Consider the following 17,312-nt stretch of genomic DNA (forward strand, 5'->3'; position numbering starts at 1 on the left):
CATCCGGTCAATCTGCAACTACAGAGGAGAGGACACAATGTGACTCAGTGTGTGAGTCCAGCTGACTAATGGTTGTTGTCACACACACATAACGATTAAATGCTAGACATGACAAAGCGTTTCTATATAGCAGAAGTGTTCGTTTTTCTGTCCAGCCTCAAAAACACATTGCCCCGCTCTACGTCATCTAATTTTAACCAAAGAAATCCTGCGACCGTCTCACATGGTGAGTCAACTCAGAGCCCCCTGCAGGAGAAGGGAAAATAAACCTGTCGACCACCATGGTCGCAGCAACAACAAACTTATCCTTTTTATTGTTGCTTTATTGTTTCAAGACAAGCTCACAATTTTCAAGTATCTCTCTAAACAGTAGATAGGTGCCCAAATGAACATTGAAGCAGGTTTTTCTTGCTGTGATCATTCCTCCTGTTCATACTGACCCTGTTCATACTGAAGTGCAGTATGAAGATCCCTTCATACACACACTTACAATGTCATTGATGGGGGAATTTTGGCCCTCTTCACTTACAATGAATGCACAATTGAAGGGGATCTTTTAATGACCAGTAAGAATAGAATAAATGATGACAGTGAGAAAAAAACGATGTGCTCATAGACACCTGACTGTTGTTTTAAGCCAGATAGAACCTGTCCTTGAAATATCCAACACTCACATTGTGTAAAATAATAAATGCAAAATCAATCTGTAATTTCCCTTTAAATACTTTTCTTCTGACTATATTAGAGCCAAACATATTGAGAAGTTTTGGAGATGTAACACTTCCCTTTGCCATAAACTGGGCTTTGATGGAGGCAACCAAATGTGAAAATGAAGCAATTTCAAGTTTTATGTTTTATTCGCTATGCATGAACAAATGTATATTCTTTTGTTTGCTTAAGCATTATTCTCAGGTTAAGAAATGTACATTTATTATTATTTCACCATGTTTTACAGCTAGTGTTTCTGTAGTAATGTTTAATTTTCTGTTACAGGCATCTGAAGATTGTCATGTTTTTATGCACAAGTCATGATACTAAAACAATGTTAAAGATTCCCTCAAGTCATGTTTTAAAATCCCCTGCTTGGAATAATAACTTGTGTGTGATACGAATCCTCCATTTAAAAAAAAGTTCAATTACCTTGATAAAAATCCACAAAATGATGTCTTCTCCTTGTAAATGTGTTTTAAAAAGTGTAAATGCTGGATACAAGATGTTTTCCACTTAATCAAAAAGTCCCATTTTTATTGCCTGTGTACTAGGTGTAATGTCACGAAACCTGTTGGTAGGTAAATGTCTAACTCAGATTTCCAGTGAGCTCAGAGAAACTTATCACTCTAAGCAGATGAATGTGAAAACTGTCTTCTAGTGTCAAACTCTGCAGATACATCATTATACACAGTGAAGCTCAAAAACATGAAGAAAAACGTATTTTGAGCACAAAACATTCTGGTTAAGATGAGAGACTACTAGATCATTTAAGACTATTGACACAGATCTGATGTGGTTAGATGTTTATTTCTGAACATTCAAATCTTCTGCTCGAAGTCGTGCTCTGCAGTAATATAATTACTGGATTTACCGGTTGTTCTTCTGCCCAGAACTCAATTGAATCAACTTTTGAACTTGTGGTACTTCTTATACTTTAGCATACAATTAAAATCGTATTTGAACAATTAACTTATCTACAGAAACAAACCTGATAACTTATCAATCATTTCAATATTTTTAAAAGAAAATGCCAGATGGTCACTTGGTGGTTCCACCTTCTCAAATGTTTACATTTGCTGGTTTTCTTGTATTTTAGTAAACTGAATATCTCAGACAACTATTTCAGTCAAAACAAGCAATATTAAATGTCTGTTGGGCTCGTAGGTGAACATGTTTCACTCATTTCTGACATTTTGTAGACCAAAGGGTTAATCAAACAGTCAAGTAAATGATCAGCACATCAAAAATGAAAATAATCTCTTCAGTCAGGCACCTTTGGTCAACTCAAAACCATCCGCCAGAGGGGAACAGCATGTGGTGTAAGACAGCAGGGTGACGATACCACAAAAACTCAAGTTGTGACACCAATTTCAGTATTCTTAGTACGGAACAAACTTGGAAGGTAACAATAGAAAAAGAAGTCATCTAACTTTCTCTTCATGAGATTGATGGTGAATGGTGCATCTCTGTAGATACGCTGAACCAGTATGTCTTCCCCAGAGAAGACCACCAAATCACTCCACAACGTGCCTGTCACCATCATCTCACCTTGGATGTGCCAATAGCATGAGTGGGACTTCTTCAGGTGCAAGACTCCATCCTTACACTTCAGGAAAGTGCATTCGATGAAGCTGCGGAGGGTGGTACATTTCAAATGCACCAGCCCAAAACAGGGTTTCTCTTTAGGGTCGTACACTAACCCGTCAGGCACTGCCCCCAACCACGGAGCATTCGGGTGGACAACCAACCCGCAGGGGTACCAGTTGACACACAAATACTGACAGTATTTCCGAAGTGCTTCAGTCTTCATTTCCTCCTCTATCTCTGTTGTCTTGCACTTCGCAAATCCTTTTCGTATTTTGAATATCAGGTGCTCTAAATGACTCTGTCCTGGTTTAAGTTTGCAGATCTCCCTGAAACGTGTTGTCAAGTGCAGCTTCCTCAACTCCTCTATGGACTCCTTGTGTTCACATGTAGCTTGCTCCAGACTGTGGGCTTCTTCCCAAGTGATCTCCAGGACGTTTAAATGCTCCTGCTCCTTGATACTGAGAGTAGGAAGAGACAATATTTGTTCCAGTCTATGACAAGTCATGGGAAGCAGCGGGCGAGAAGGAGCATCATCCTGCATTTTGAAATCCTGACTTGATGGTACAGGGCACTGGTAGGACAGGGGGCAACCTTTAGGGACTTTACCAAAAGCACAGTCTACTAACTCCACATTCTCTGTGAGACCCATCCGGGTTATCAGAGGCTTCTTGCCATCAGGAATGTCCTTGTAGGCTTCAGTGAGTCTTGCAGGAAAAGACTGGCAGTCGGTTGGTGCAGCAATGAAAGATTTGTAAGGCATCATCCTGTATGAAAACACCCAACAGCATTAGATATAAATAAGCAAACCGGTACCACTGCAACAGTTCAACTTCTCACCATTCTTACCTTGGAAATTCTAGCAGAGTTTTCTGCAGGGGGCGCTTTGACTTCTTCTATTTTGTAGTGAGATGTTCACCCAAGAAAAAAAAAAAGGTATTATCACATGCATGACTGTTGAACAAAAAACAGGCAGGCAATGTAAGCGGAACATCTGATAATACTAAATGAGATCAGGGAAGAGTTATGCAGAATTAACAAGCCTCATTTACATCAATTAAACCAAAAGTGTCATCCTTGGATTTCTTGGTTTAAGGACAGTCCATTTCCGTTCCAGAAATTAATTTGTTAAGTTCCTGTCAAGTAGAAACTAAACTGTACATGTTCACTGACCTCTGAAGCCAATTATTAGGTCATCTTAGACTTTGGGAAACAGTGATTGACATTTTTTAACATTTTCTGACATTTTATAGACCAAACAAATGATCAACTATCAAGAAAATGACTGATGAACTTATATTGAAAATTATTGTTTGTAGCTGCCCTAATAACTATGTTTATATCTTTCAATTACATAATCAGAAAAAAGCCTACTTATCGTGAAATATCACCCAGTAGATTAAAGAGATTATATTTGAGAACAGCATTTGTGAGATGTTTTTTTTTCAATCAAATGTTCTGTGTTGTATCTTCTGAAAATGAATTGAATAATGTTGATTTTTTTTTGTTGATTTATCATTTCAGCAAAACATGTCAGATAGTAACAGAAACTTGGTTTCATGCTTTAGCAGGCCAGAAACAGTATTTGAAAATGTGCGTTTCTTTTCAAAACTGAATAATTACAAAAATGTTTTGTTCTCAGCTGAAAATGTGTTATTCCCAGCAGAGATAATGATTAATTCATTGCATCATGTCTGACGAAACACTCCAACATAATACATGTGGCAGCGTTTGGCAATAGATGTAAGCCATAACTACTTTAAACTTGTGATTTTGTATACTCCATAAAAAAGCTTCCCCAGTGTGTCACAGTCAGACTTATTCATCAAATACTTTACACCTATGGAGATTTAAGTTCAATAAGGTATGAACAAGCGTACCTTTTTCTTTGATGACTTCTTATTTTTAGGTCCTGGATCTTCATATGTGCTTTCTTCACCCATGGACAGCTGAAGACAATCTGTGGCAGAGACTAAGTCTCCAGAGGCCTTGTCAATGTCATTATTTGCTGAGACAGAGGCTGAGGAGGTGGGTTGATACTCCACCACTGGAGTCTGGAAGGAGTCTTTTACATCTGGGTCATTTTTTTTACAATCTGGGTTAATGAAGTTATCGGCTTCCCTCGGACCTTCATGTGGCTCTGTTCCCCAACTTATGTCACATTCACTTGGTTCCTCTTTAGGTATAGGCAATGGCTCTGATGTTTCCAGGTCCACATCAGTGTTCAGCTCAGGGGGCTGCTCTCCGTCATCTGTGGTTAAGGTGTACAGTTCACAAAAGAAAGAAAGAAAAAGAAAGCACACATATTTACTGAATACAAATCTCTTGCTTCACTTTAGGTTTAACAAGTTTATATCAACAGTGCCAGCCCCTTAAAGCTTTAAGTCTTTTTAATCACTCAAAAACAGTCTTACATTCTAGTAAATTGAATATTTTCGGTGTTGGAGCCAAATGCTTGATTTATGTTTCGATGAATATTTGATTTTTTCTGGTCTACTATTATTATTTATCTAATTAATTATGAGATACGAACATACAATATTATGGTTTGAATTATTAGTTGAATTGGTAAGAATTATGAAATTGTGATTATTGTTAATTCTGGTTATTTTGAGGCCGGCATGACTATGCATAATTGATGCCGTTTCTCACCTCCGCCTCCTCTTTATAGACAGGTGACTGCAGCACCTGGGTATATTAGTGTTGGCTAGTGGGGCCGGCGGGGCTCTCGGTTTTAGGCATGCAGCCATACAGTTTTAGACCGCTGCTATGTGTTGTTTTTGTTTTTTGTTTGAACAATTGGAAAAGAAGGAAGTGAATTAAGTTGACCTGTCTGTCACTCCATGCTGCGGTAAGCAACTTAAGTTTTTTTTGAAAATAAATATATGGAACCAGAGAAGAGTGTTTGGATTTCATGAAACTGGAAAACCCTTTAACAACGCACGGAGCGCGTCGGACATGGAGGCATGAAAACCGAGAGACAAGAGCATCTTTTATTGGAAAAGATAGCGCTTACATTCGTCTAAAACTCAACTGCATGAGGAACGTCAGCAGCTTGTAGTGCAGTCAAGCGGGACACATAAAGGTTCATCTCCGATTTGCAATTGCGGAATACGTTTATGTGCACGGAGCATCAGCAAATGTTTATCTGCTTTTACTACGCTACCTGTCAACTGGAAATTGAATGAATGAAGTGTGTGGACACGCCTACGCAGCATGACGTCATTCAAAATGGGAACGATCCGGCAATACATCATTGAATGTTATAATGTTACAACTTAAATGGAGTGTGCACTCAAACAAACACTTGTGGTAATCAAACAAATCAATAATGATTAAACCTGGAATAAGAGGATTTCATGTGTTTTCTTGTGACGTTTGAACAAAGGGAAAATGGATGAAGATGTCATGGTTAAGAGTCTTTCTGATACTCAGCCACAAAAGGGTGATGTTGAGCCACAAACTGGAATGGAATATGAACATTTGATGGAACCTGAAAAGGAAAAAAAGGTTATTAAATTCACTGCAAAAGGTTTGGAGTTGTTTTTGGCAAACACTCAAAAAGCAAGAAACTCAAAATGCAAACAAACCAAAGTACTAATGGAAACAATGAAAGAGCTCATGCAATCAAATGAAAATGCAAATAAAATAAGAGGTCACTTGGATGAAATGGACAGGCTTTGTGAGGAAGCATGTGAATATCAGAAATCACTGAAGAGTTTTCTGCCTGAAAATGAACTTGAAAAGCAAACTCAGTGGCTTAATCAAAACATGGACAAATGTACTGCTTTTGGACAGGGTGTGCAAATATGGTTGAGTGAAATTAGACAAACAAGTGTTGAAAATGGACATCAAATAATTTCACCCTCCATTGTTGGAGATGACAAGCAACCCAGTGTTGTAAACTCTGATGACATCGGACCTAGTGACAGTGTTTCAAATTCCCAAAAATCAAAGATCAAGTCCAAGTCTCGTGCATCAAGCACATCATCAACATCATATGCTCGCATAAAGGCAGAAGCTGAAAAGGCTGCTATTATGGAGCGGGTTGCGGCCCTGACGAAAAAACATGACCTTGAGGCACAACAAGAACAATTAAAAAAAAGGCAAGAACAACTGGAACTGGAAACAGAACTTGCAGCAGCAATGGCAAAAATCAATGTACTGGAGACCATGGGATCAAAACAGGGCTCTGAAGCATCTGATGGATCTGATGGGATGAATTCTTATCTTAGAAAAGGAGCTGTTCAACCACCACTTGCTCATGAATACTTACCTGAGCAAGTGCAGCAGCCACAGGTGGTGAGACCAAAAACAACACAAGGACCACATGTCAGAGCTCTTGGCATTGAATACTCCTTACAACCTGGCAGAGCTCCTGACATGCAGTACTTACCAAGACAAGACATGCAAACGCACAGGAAATCTGGTGTGCAGCAGCAGCAGCAGCAGCACACACCTGCCATAGTTGAAATGCCTGACAATGTGCCTAGACAAGAAAACAATAGCATAAACAATTTGTCAGAAATCATGGAAAAACAAAACAAGATAACAGAAGCTCTTGTAAAACAACAAAATATGTCATTGTTACCTTCGCTCACTATACCAGTTTTCAGAGGTGATCCACTGGAATACCAATTTTTCATGAGAGCTTTCGAGCATGGAATTGAGGAGCGAACTGACAACCACAAAGACAGACTTCACTTTTTGGAGCAGTTTACAACTGGCCAAGCACAAGAGCTGGTACGCAGCTGCCAGTACATGCCACCAGGCAGAGGATATGTGGAGGCAAAAAGACTGCTAAAAAAGCACTTTGGAGATGACTACACAGTTGCAACAGCCTACCTGGATAGGGCATTTCGCTGGCCAGCTATAAAAGTGGAAGATGCGGAAGCTTTAAGGTGCTTCTCACTATTTCTAAATAGCTGCCTCAACGCTATGAATACAGTAGACTATTTGGAGGAATTGGATCATCCAGCCAACATGAAAGCCATTACCTCAAAGCTTCCTTATAAGCTAAAAGAAAAATGGAGATTCAAAGCTTGTGAGCTACAAGATCAGGGTGGAAGAAGAGCTAGATTTGCAGACCTGGTGCGGTTTGTGGATAATCAGGCTCAAGTATTGTCTCACCCAGTATTTGGCAGTTTAAAGGACATTACCCCAACCACAAGAGGAAGCTCCTCTGTGCAACCAGTGCCAAGATCTAGCAGGGAGAATAGGAGCAAGAGTGGTTTTGTCACCAGCGTGACACCAGTTACAGAGCCCACAGCAGGGGGCACTGTTCTCCTTTGTCCATCTGCTACTAAAAGACCTGGCAAGCTTTGTTTATTTTGTAATGGATCTCACAAACTTGACTCCTGCTATCAACTTAATAAGAAAGCCCACAAAGAAAAGCTGGAGTTCCTGAAAAAGAAAGGGGTGTGCTTTGGATGTCTAGAGGCAGGGCACATGAGCAAAGGATGTTCTCAAAGGCTTACGTGCCAAGTGTGTTTACTCAAGCACCCCACCACTTTACATATCAACAATAGCGAAGCATTAACAGCCTTCAAAGACAACAAAGAAAAGTCTATCACAAGTGGTCTGGTGGAAATAAAGAATAAAGAACATGGATCGAGTGATACTGGGGCCGGTGAATCTGAATCCGTCCTGGCTATCGTCCCTGTGAAAGTGAAAAACAAAAGAAATAACAAAACAATCACAACGTATGCCTTCCTAGATCCAGGCAGCACTGATTGCTTTTGTACCAAGGCACTTCTCAGGCAGCTACAACTGACTGGAAGGGCAACTGACATACTGTTACGCACAATGAATAAAGAGCAAGTTGTCAAGACAGCTACAGCGTCTGATCTGGAGATATGTAGCTTAGACAGCAATGAATACATTGGTCTCCCTGATACTTACATGCAGAAGGAAATCCCTGTAAAAAAGGAAAATATTCCTACAGAAAAGGATCTGGAACAATGGCCATATCTGAAAGAGGTTAACCTCCCTCAAATTGATGCAGATATTGGTCTGCTGATTGGCAGCAATGTTCCAAAGGCATTGGAGCCATGGAAAGTGATAAGCAGCAAGGAAAATGGACCATATGCTGTTAAAACTGCATTGGGATGGACTGTAAATGGTCCTTTTCGAAAGACCAGTGTCTCAAAAGCTGGAAAACAGATTGTAAGGGCCTACAGGATTTCTGTTGTCAAGCTAGACGAATTGCTGCAGCAGCAAATCGAACAAGACTTCCCGGAGCGTCGGCATGAAGAGCGCCTTGAAATGTCACAGGAGGACAGAATGTTCATGGAAAGCGTCTCCAAGTCCATCAAGTTGGTAAATGGACATTATAGTATTGGACTGCCATTGAGGAAAGGAGACACTGAATTTCCAAACAATCGCTGTGTCGCCGAACAAAGGACACTCAATTTGAAGAGGAAGTTTGTAAAGAACAATAAGTTCTGTGAAGAGTACAAGACGTTCATGGTTAACATTCTGGACAAAGGCTTTGCTGTTAAATTAACGCCGGAAGAGAAAGCTAAGACAAGCCAGAGCAGGAAGATTTGGTACATAGCACACCACGGAGTGTACCACCCAAAAAAACACAAGCTTAGGGTGGTATTCGATTGTGGTGCTAGCTATCAGGGTACCTGTCTGAATGACCATCTGCTACAAGGTCCTGACTTGACCAATAGTCTTGTTGGTGTGCTCACTAGACTTCGTCAGAAACCTGTTGCCTTCATGGCTGATATAGAGGGGATGTTTCATCAGGTCAGAGTCCCAGAGGAAGACTCTGACCTTCTAAGGTTTCTCTGGTGGCCAGACGGAGATTGGAGCAAAGAGCTTGAGGAGTACAAAATGGTTGTACACATATTCGGAGCTACATCTTCTCCAAGTTGTGCGAACTTCGCTCTGCGGCAGTGTGCAACAGACAACTTGGCAGAATTCAACTCAGAAACCATCTCTACAGTGCTCAGAAACTTCTATGTAGACGATTGTCTCAAGTCTGTAGAGAGTGAGGATGAAGCACTTACCCTTGCTCAAAACCTAATTGCTTTGTGCGCCAGAGGAGGCTTTAGATTGAACAAGTGGATCAGCAATAGCAGAGCGTTAATTCTCTCCATAGCCGATGAGGACCGAGCCAAGGAGGTCAGAGACCTGGATTTTGACCAAGACATCTTGCCTGTCGAAAGAGCACTAGGTGTGCAATGGTGCATTGAGACAGACTCCTTTAAATTCAAAATCCAGCTCCAAGACAAGCCACTTACCCGGCGTGGGATCTTATCTATGGTTAGTTCCATTTATGACCCGCTTGGAATGCTGGCTCCGGTCATCCTTCCTGCTAAACAGATCTTGCAGGATCTCTGCTGCTTGAAGCTTGGATGGGATGAGATAATTCCCGAAAGTCTCCATCAAAAATGGTCTACCTGGTTGAGAAACTTGAGCCTGCTGGAAGACTACAAGGTTAGGAGATGCCTCATACCTGATGGTTTAGGACAACTTGACTCAGCACAGCTTCATCATTTTGCTGATGCGAGTGAGAGTGGCTATGGCACCGTCTCCTACTTGAGGATGTCAAATAAGTATCAGCAAGTTCACTGTGCTTTTCTTATTGGCAAAGCTAGAGTGGCTCCTCTAAAGCTTATAACTATTCCAAGAATGGAGCTCACAGCAGCTACTGTAGCAGTAAGAATGGATCGGATGTTACAAGAAGAGCTTGAAGTCCCTCTTGTGCCATCAGTCTTCTGGACCGACAGCACATCAGTGCTAAAATACATAAGGAATGAGACTTCTAGATTTAACACCTTTGTCGCCAATCGAGTCGCAACTATTAGATCTGCTTCCAATGTTTCTCAGTGGAGGTATGTGAACAGCAGCCTGAATTCTGCTGACTGTGCTTCACGAGGTGTTTCTGTACCCAGCTTCTTAAAGTCTATGACCTGGATTTCCGGCCCAGAGTTTCTTCAGCAACCCGAATATGAATGGCCTAAGACACCAGATTCAGAGTTAACCCTCACTCCTGAGGATCCAGAGGTTAAGGTGCTTGTATCAAACGTTGCTGTTGTGAAAGAGAGCGGAAACACCGTCAATAGGATGCTCTCATGGTATTCTGACTGGCACCGCCTTAAAAGAGCTGTGGCCTGGATTCTTCGTGTCAAAGCTACACTAAAATTGGCAATTACAAAGAAAAAGGATTTACCTGGGAATAAAAAGGACAAACAGGACAAACAAGCTCTCTCTGTGCAAGATCTGCAAGAAGCTGAAGTTGCAATCATTCAGTTCTGCCAGGAAACAAGCTTTTCAGATGAGATGACCGCTTTAAAGAAAGGAAACGCAGTGAAAACAAGCAGCCATATCCATAAGCTGTCACCAATTCTGCAGGATGGACTGATGAGAGTCGGTGGTAGATTAAGCAAGTCTGCTATGCCATCAGAATCCAAACACCCTGTCATCTTGCCAAAAATCAACCATGTGACAAAACTCATTATCAGACACATCCATGAGAATATTGGACATAGTGGCAGAAGTCATACTCTATCACGTTTGAGACAAAAATTCTGGATACCAGGAGCTATCTCAGCCATACGAAAAATCATCTCCAAATGCGTCCTCTGCAAGAAGATGAGTGCTGTGAAAGGTGAGCAATTCATGGCTGACTTACCTAAGGAAAGGGTCACTCCAGATGAACCACCTTTTACCAACGTGGGTGTAGACTTCTTTGGTCCATTCAACATAAAGCGTGGAAGGTCTACTGTCAAGCGATATGGAGTTGTATTCACATGTCTCAATATCAGGGCAGTTCACATAGAGATTGCACATACTCTCAATACTGATTCCTGCATAAATGCAATCAGGAGATTTGTCTCCAGAAGAGGCCCTGTCAAAGTCATGAGGTCGGATAATGGGACCAACCTCGTCAGAGCAGAGCGTGAACTGCGGGAAGCTGTTCAAACTCTGGACAACTCTCAGATTCAAACTGCTGCTCTTAATAAAGGCATCTCTTGGCTGTTTAACCCACCTGCAGGATCACACCATGGAGGAGTCTGGGAGAGACAAATCCGTACTATAAGACGAATTCTCAGCACTCTCCTACACCAGCAAACGTTGGATGACGAAGGACTTGCCACCTTACTCTGTGAGGTAGAAGCTATCATTAACGATAGACCAATCACTAAAGCATCCAACGACCCCATGGATTTGGAACCCTTGACACCAAACCATCTCCTACTTCTCAAAACAAAACCCTCCATACCGCCTGGAGTTTTCAGTCCAGATGATTCTTACGGCAGGAGGAGATGGCGTCAAGTTCAGTACATGGCAGATATGTTCTGGAAGAGATGGATAAAAGAATATTTGCCTGAACTTCAACAAAGACACAAATGGACAAGGAAAACGCAAAACTTTAACAAAGGAGACATCGTCCTAATCATTGACGATACAGCCCCAAGAAGCTCTTGGCTTATGGGCCAAGTCACAGAAACCTTACCGGATTCCAAGGGATTTGTAAGACAAGTGCAAGTTCGGACCAAGACCAGCACCTTCTGCAGGCCTATCACCAAACTTGTTCTTATCCTGGAGGCTCCATAGAGAGTCTGAAATACACACACACATGCCCCCACAGCCCCCCCATGATTCATTTACACACACATGCACACATCCTTGGACTTTTTGCTCGTACATACTCAATGTACATCGTCTTCAAGGATCTACAGACTTCATAATGGACTTTTGAAAAAAAAAAAATGAAAAAAAAATGTATGAAACTGTACTGATTGTAAAAAAGAAAAGGACTTTGGCTCCTCCGTTTTGTTTTAGATAATTGACATTTGTTCCTACATGCCAATTAGGGGCCGGAATGTTGGAGCCAAATGCTTGATTTATGTTTCGATGAATATTTGATTTTTTCTGGTCTACTATTATTATTTATCTAATTAATTATGAGATACGAACATACAATATTATGGTTTGAATTATTAGTTGAATTGGTAAGAATTATGAAATTGTGATTATTGTTAATTCTGGTTATTTTGAGGCCGGCATGACTATGCATAATTGATGCCGTTTCTCACCTCCGCCTCCTCTTTATAGACAGGTGACTGCAGCACCTGGGTATATTAGTGTTGGCTAGTGGGGCCGGCGGGGCTCTCGGTTTTAGGCATGCAGCCATACAGTTTTAGACCGCTGCTATGTGTTGTTTTTGTTTTTTGTTTGAACAATTGGAAAAGAAGGAAGTGAATTAAGTTGACCTGTCTGTCACTCCATGCTGCGGTAAGCAACTTAAGTTTTTTTTGAAAATAAATATATGGAACCAGAGAAGAGTGTTTGGATTTCATGAAACTGGAAAACCCTTTAACAACGCACGGAGCGCGTCGGACATGGAGGCATGAAAACCGAGAGACAAGAGCATCTTTTATTGGAAAAGATAGCGCTTACATTCGGGTTTTGGATGAAACATGACATTTAATGACACCATCTTATGCTTTATTATATTGTACTGGATATGTTTCACTGTTTTCTGATGTTGTATAGACCAAACAAACAATCAATTAATCAAGAAAATAATCAACAGACTAACTGAGAAGGAAAACAGTCTTTAGTACTAAATAACATTCAAATAAATGCAGGAACAATTACCATAATATTTGTATTATATACACACACATCTGATTATGCACTTTTTTTGAACATACTCAGATCGTTGTGCCACTACACTCAATGTTTTATATTAATTGCTAATTGTTTTGTGTTCTGTTTTTATTGTGTGGTCCTAAAGAAACAATCCATCTCAGGAGTATTTTGGGAAATTACAAGTTCTCCAAAACTGTACTAAAGTACATAAACGTGCTTACTAACATTAACTAGTGAGGTTTTTGCTTTGCTGACGTTAAACTGTAGTAGCTACCATCAATTAGTTGGAGTCAGTAGGTAAACCTGAAGTTACACACCTATCCTGCGTAACCTTATTTCTGGGTTTAGCACCATGTGCAAGATGTTCTGCAGTCGTTTGTTTTCCTCGCAGATCTCCTCCACAATACTTTCAACTTCTTCAAATATCTCCACAGTCGCGGTCGTAAACCTCTGGGTTATAAAACTCCGAAACTGCAGGAACCTGGTGTTGGCCATATTGAGCACACTGAAATATTTCTCTCCTCTCTTTCGTCCCCCACTCTCCGTACACCGTGTGTAGAGCCTCAAAAACAAACGAACACACGAACCAAACTAACCGGAAGGAGAAAAGGAGAATTCAGTTAGGGAATTTGTTACGTCAGCGCCCTCCTCGTTACGATCAATTACCTGGGAGTGAAACACCACCCTGCTATGGAAAACTGTTTTAACATAATAGCTAAGCTGGATATATATTGTAGATATCTGACCAAGGTACGTTTTATCAGTTTGTTTTCTGGGAATAATTGACACAAGAAGAAACCAGAAACAAGTCGTTTTTTCGTTTTTGGAAAAAAAACGAAAATCTGAAATTCACCTCAATTTCTTGTTTTCTGTTCCTATGACCAAAAACAAATTGATTTCATTGGTGGGCGGGTCCTCTGATTTGCTAATATGCTTTTCCCCCCGGTACTCTTCAAAATAAAAGTTCGTTGTTCTTTCCGTTTGACAATGTCGACAAAAATATTACTGTATTATAGACACTTTAGCTTTCAATAATTGATCATTATTTACTCTTTTGGGGGGACTCTTGCGTGATAAATCGGCATTTAACCTTTCGTTATGATTATGCAACAACGTTTTATTGTAGGCTATTGTCTGTTCATGAGCAGCTGAGTGACCATAACTCATCATGTCTATTTTGAAGATGAAAACCTTGAAGTCTTTGGCATGGTGTACTTTGACAGTCTGTCAACGGGCACTGCACTAGTTATTGAAAAAATAAATGTCATATATAACCATATTATCTCACAGCAAAGACGCCAAAAGTTGTTACAATAAGTTATCATTTGCTATTTATACTACATTGATCAACTGCAGAACTGGAACCATTTCACAACCACATCTTGATTCTACAAATTAAAAATGTCATCATATAGAGATTGTTGTGTTTTATCTTCTTTTTTTTCTTAAGGTAAGTCTGAAATAAAGAGTCTGGGAGATTGAATTTATATGCTGTTGCAGTTCCAAAGGATGACAGTTACTTGCCTGACACGAGCCAGACATCTGACCCACATTAGCTCAAGTTCATCTCTGGAGTTCCAGCCCTGACCACAGAGCAGCTCCTGGAGCATCACTTACAGCATATGCTGAAGTCAGCAGGAGACTTGGAACAGGTAAAATGACATATTTTACTGCAGCAACAAACCTCAACAAACCAGCAGGGCACCTACACCAGACTCTAGGAGCTGCACTGTAATAAACACATTCAATTTTACCAGATAAGTCTGAATAAAAGATTTCCTTCATGCAGACAACATGAAATTAAGATTCTGTTTCTTGTTTACCTAAGCTGCAAATTATTATTATGAACAATATTCCTGTAAATACACGTAGATACATCTATCATGCATGTGTGTGTAATCAGGCTACTAATTCCTAAACTGTTGTTGTTGTTGTTGTTGTTGTTGTTGTTGTTGTTGTTGTTGTTGTTGTTGTTGTTTTTGACAGGTACCATGATAATCTCCATCAGTCAACCAGAAAAACAGTCATCAAATCACCTTGGCAAATAAGCTTGATAGGAGATGGACACTACTTTAACAGTATATGTTATTTAAAAGTTTGACATTTTATTTGTCATGGTTGTGGTTGGTAACTATTTCAAGTAGAGAGCTGACATTTCGATGTAATTATCTCTATAACAAGTAATAAGAAAAAGTCTTGTAGCATCTTGTCTGTCATGCTTTTGGATTTATATGTATTTAGCTTTGGTAATGTCATGACACATAGTTACAAGTTTTTAGCAGTACAAATCATCAATACACACATTCCCACATCCTAAAATCAATTTGCCCCCCACCCCCCAACTTTTATAAATATGCCCTCCGCATCAAACACACACACACACACACACACACACAAACACACACACACACACACACACACACACACACACACACACACACACACACACACACACACACACACACACACACACACACACACACAAATGTTAACAAGTTTTAGCAAGCATCCAGCGTTTTATGTTTTGTGTTTCACTCAAGGATACCAAGACATCCCAATTACTCACACCAAGGAGGAAATAAAAGCAAAACAAACCAGTGTTCTAGTAGCCTCTGACAAAATATTCTCAAGACAAAATTTAAAAAGACACACAAGAAGGACACATTCATAAAACACATACACATACTCTAGACATAAAAAAGTGCATACAAACCCTGTGTAAAGGGAAAGTTAGAGCATTGTTGTAAGCATAGGTATATTGCACAGGCCCAGAAGACAATATAAATATAATAAAATAAATATGATAGTATATAGTGTGAGGTAGTTCATTTTGTTTTGGCCAAGAGTCTCACTGTGGCAGGGAAGAAGCTGTTAAAGAAGCGTGTTCTGTTTGTGTTGATGCTGTCCGCTCGTCTGTGTCTGAGGTTGTATGTTCATTGTTTGTGTTTGAGCAGGGAGTGAGCTGGATGTAGTGTGTCTCTTGTGATTTTCTCTGCTCTTTTTTGACAGCGCTGTGTGTAAATTGTGTCCATGGAGGGGAGTTCAGTTCTGGGGGGTATTCCAGAAAGCGGGTTATGTGAAAACTCAGAGTAGGTTAACCCTGAGATGAGGGAAACTCCGTGTTATCCGTTCCAGAAAGAGAGGTAACTGAAACTCTGAGTCAGTCACCATGGTAACTGACTCTGTGAACATAACCTGCTCGCTGGCAGGTTTTCTTTAAGAAACCCGGAGTTTCTACCGGTCTCCTCCTACCTGAAGCAAGCTGACAAACATGGGTTGTCTGTTTCTTCACAATCCGATAGATATCGAGCCAGAATTAATTCGCAATGCCTTATGTCAGGAGATGTATTCAGGGCTCAATTGGATGTGCTTTCATTCCGAGATGAATATCTGTTAGAACAGTATCACTGTTCATTACACTCTATCATTTCTTAACATTGTCCGGCCATATCTGCCTTCTTGTTAATCTAATTTTTTAAGTATTTTATTTAATATTCATGTACACATCGTCACATGTTAGTCTTATAATCAATGACTCCAATATGTATTATATGTAAAATTGTGTTAAATAAAAGTATTAAAATAGTGTAAAATGTTAATCTACTAAGCAGGATATTAGATGAGAGGACATATGTGTTAAGCAGCTTTCAGTTTGAGGTTTAAATTACTACATGTTGAAGTAGCCACTGAATTAATATTTACTTTGTTTATTAACGTACGTCAACTATGAATACAATCAAAGCGAGGTACAATCATAGCCCAGCAAAATGTGCCTTACTTTTCTGAATTATGTTTTTTTATTTTATTTTTAGCTGCTTCCAAATACATTACACCACTTTTTCACCTGTATGCTACAATTTTAAGTGAGGTAAGTTAAGTCAGTGGAGTGGTGCATTAAAACTGAAGCATTGACTCGGGCAGCAATTTTCTCTCATGCCGCTTTTCTCTCCTTAGCGTCTGCAGCGGTGTTACTTTTTGTGAAATATATGATCATAATTGCCACAGGCCTGCAGGGGGAGCTCCAGTTACAGTGAGGTGACGTAACTCGAGCTTTTTTTCTCAGTAGTTGCCATGGTGAATCAAGGTATCGGGGCTCCATTGATGATGGCTTTGTATAGTGGTCGCGCACGCCCTAAAATCAAGGTTAACATACTCGGAGTTGATTTACCTAATTCAGATCAGCTGTTCTGGAACCGGATACTCAGAGTTTCCCATCTCAGAGTAAGTCAACAGTTCTGGGTTAGACTGAGAGTTTGTTGAACCTCCTACCTCGTATTACGGTGACCGACAAGGGCCAAACGCACTGCAACGGCCAAACGCGTCTCCGTTAAGGAAAACAGTTTCAAGTACAGAAACGATTCAAATGTACAAACTCAAACACAAGTCTAAACGAGGTGCAAAAAGAG

At 40.2% G+C, this 17,312-nt stretch overlaps 2 protein-coding genes across 2 annotated transcripts in view; both read right to left on the minus strand.

The window, feature by feature from the left end:
• The window catches only part of LOC133978113 (heme transporter hrg1-A-like), a 138,903-nt gene that overhangs the window by 5,377 nt on the left and 116,214 nt on the right, over positions 1–17,312 (minus strand). The gene's annotated exons all lie outside the window — the stretch shown is intronic.
• On the minus strand, positions 1,520–13,430 carry LOC133977866 (uncharacterized). The gene is made up of 4 exons (XM_062416162.1): positions 13,224–13,430; positions 4,176–4,546; positions 3,145–3,191; positions 1,520–3,062 (listed from the first exon to the last, which is right to left on the minus strand). Exons 1-4 carry the CDS (start codon positions 13,399–13,401, stop codon positions 2,063–2,065), a joined length of 1,596 nt encoding a protein of 531 aa, XP_062272146.1. The 5' UTR covers positions 13,402–13,430; the 3' UTR covers positions 1,520–2,062.

The sequence above is a fragment of the Scomber scombrus genome, chromosome 3 (genome assembly GCF_963691925.1).
Source record: "Scomber scombrus chromosome 3, fScoSco1.1, whole genome shotgun sequence".
NCBI classification, from domain to species: domain Eukaryota; kingdom Metazoa; phylum Chordata; class Actinopteri; order Scombriformes; family Scombridae; genus Scomber; species Scomber scombrus.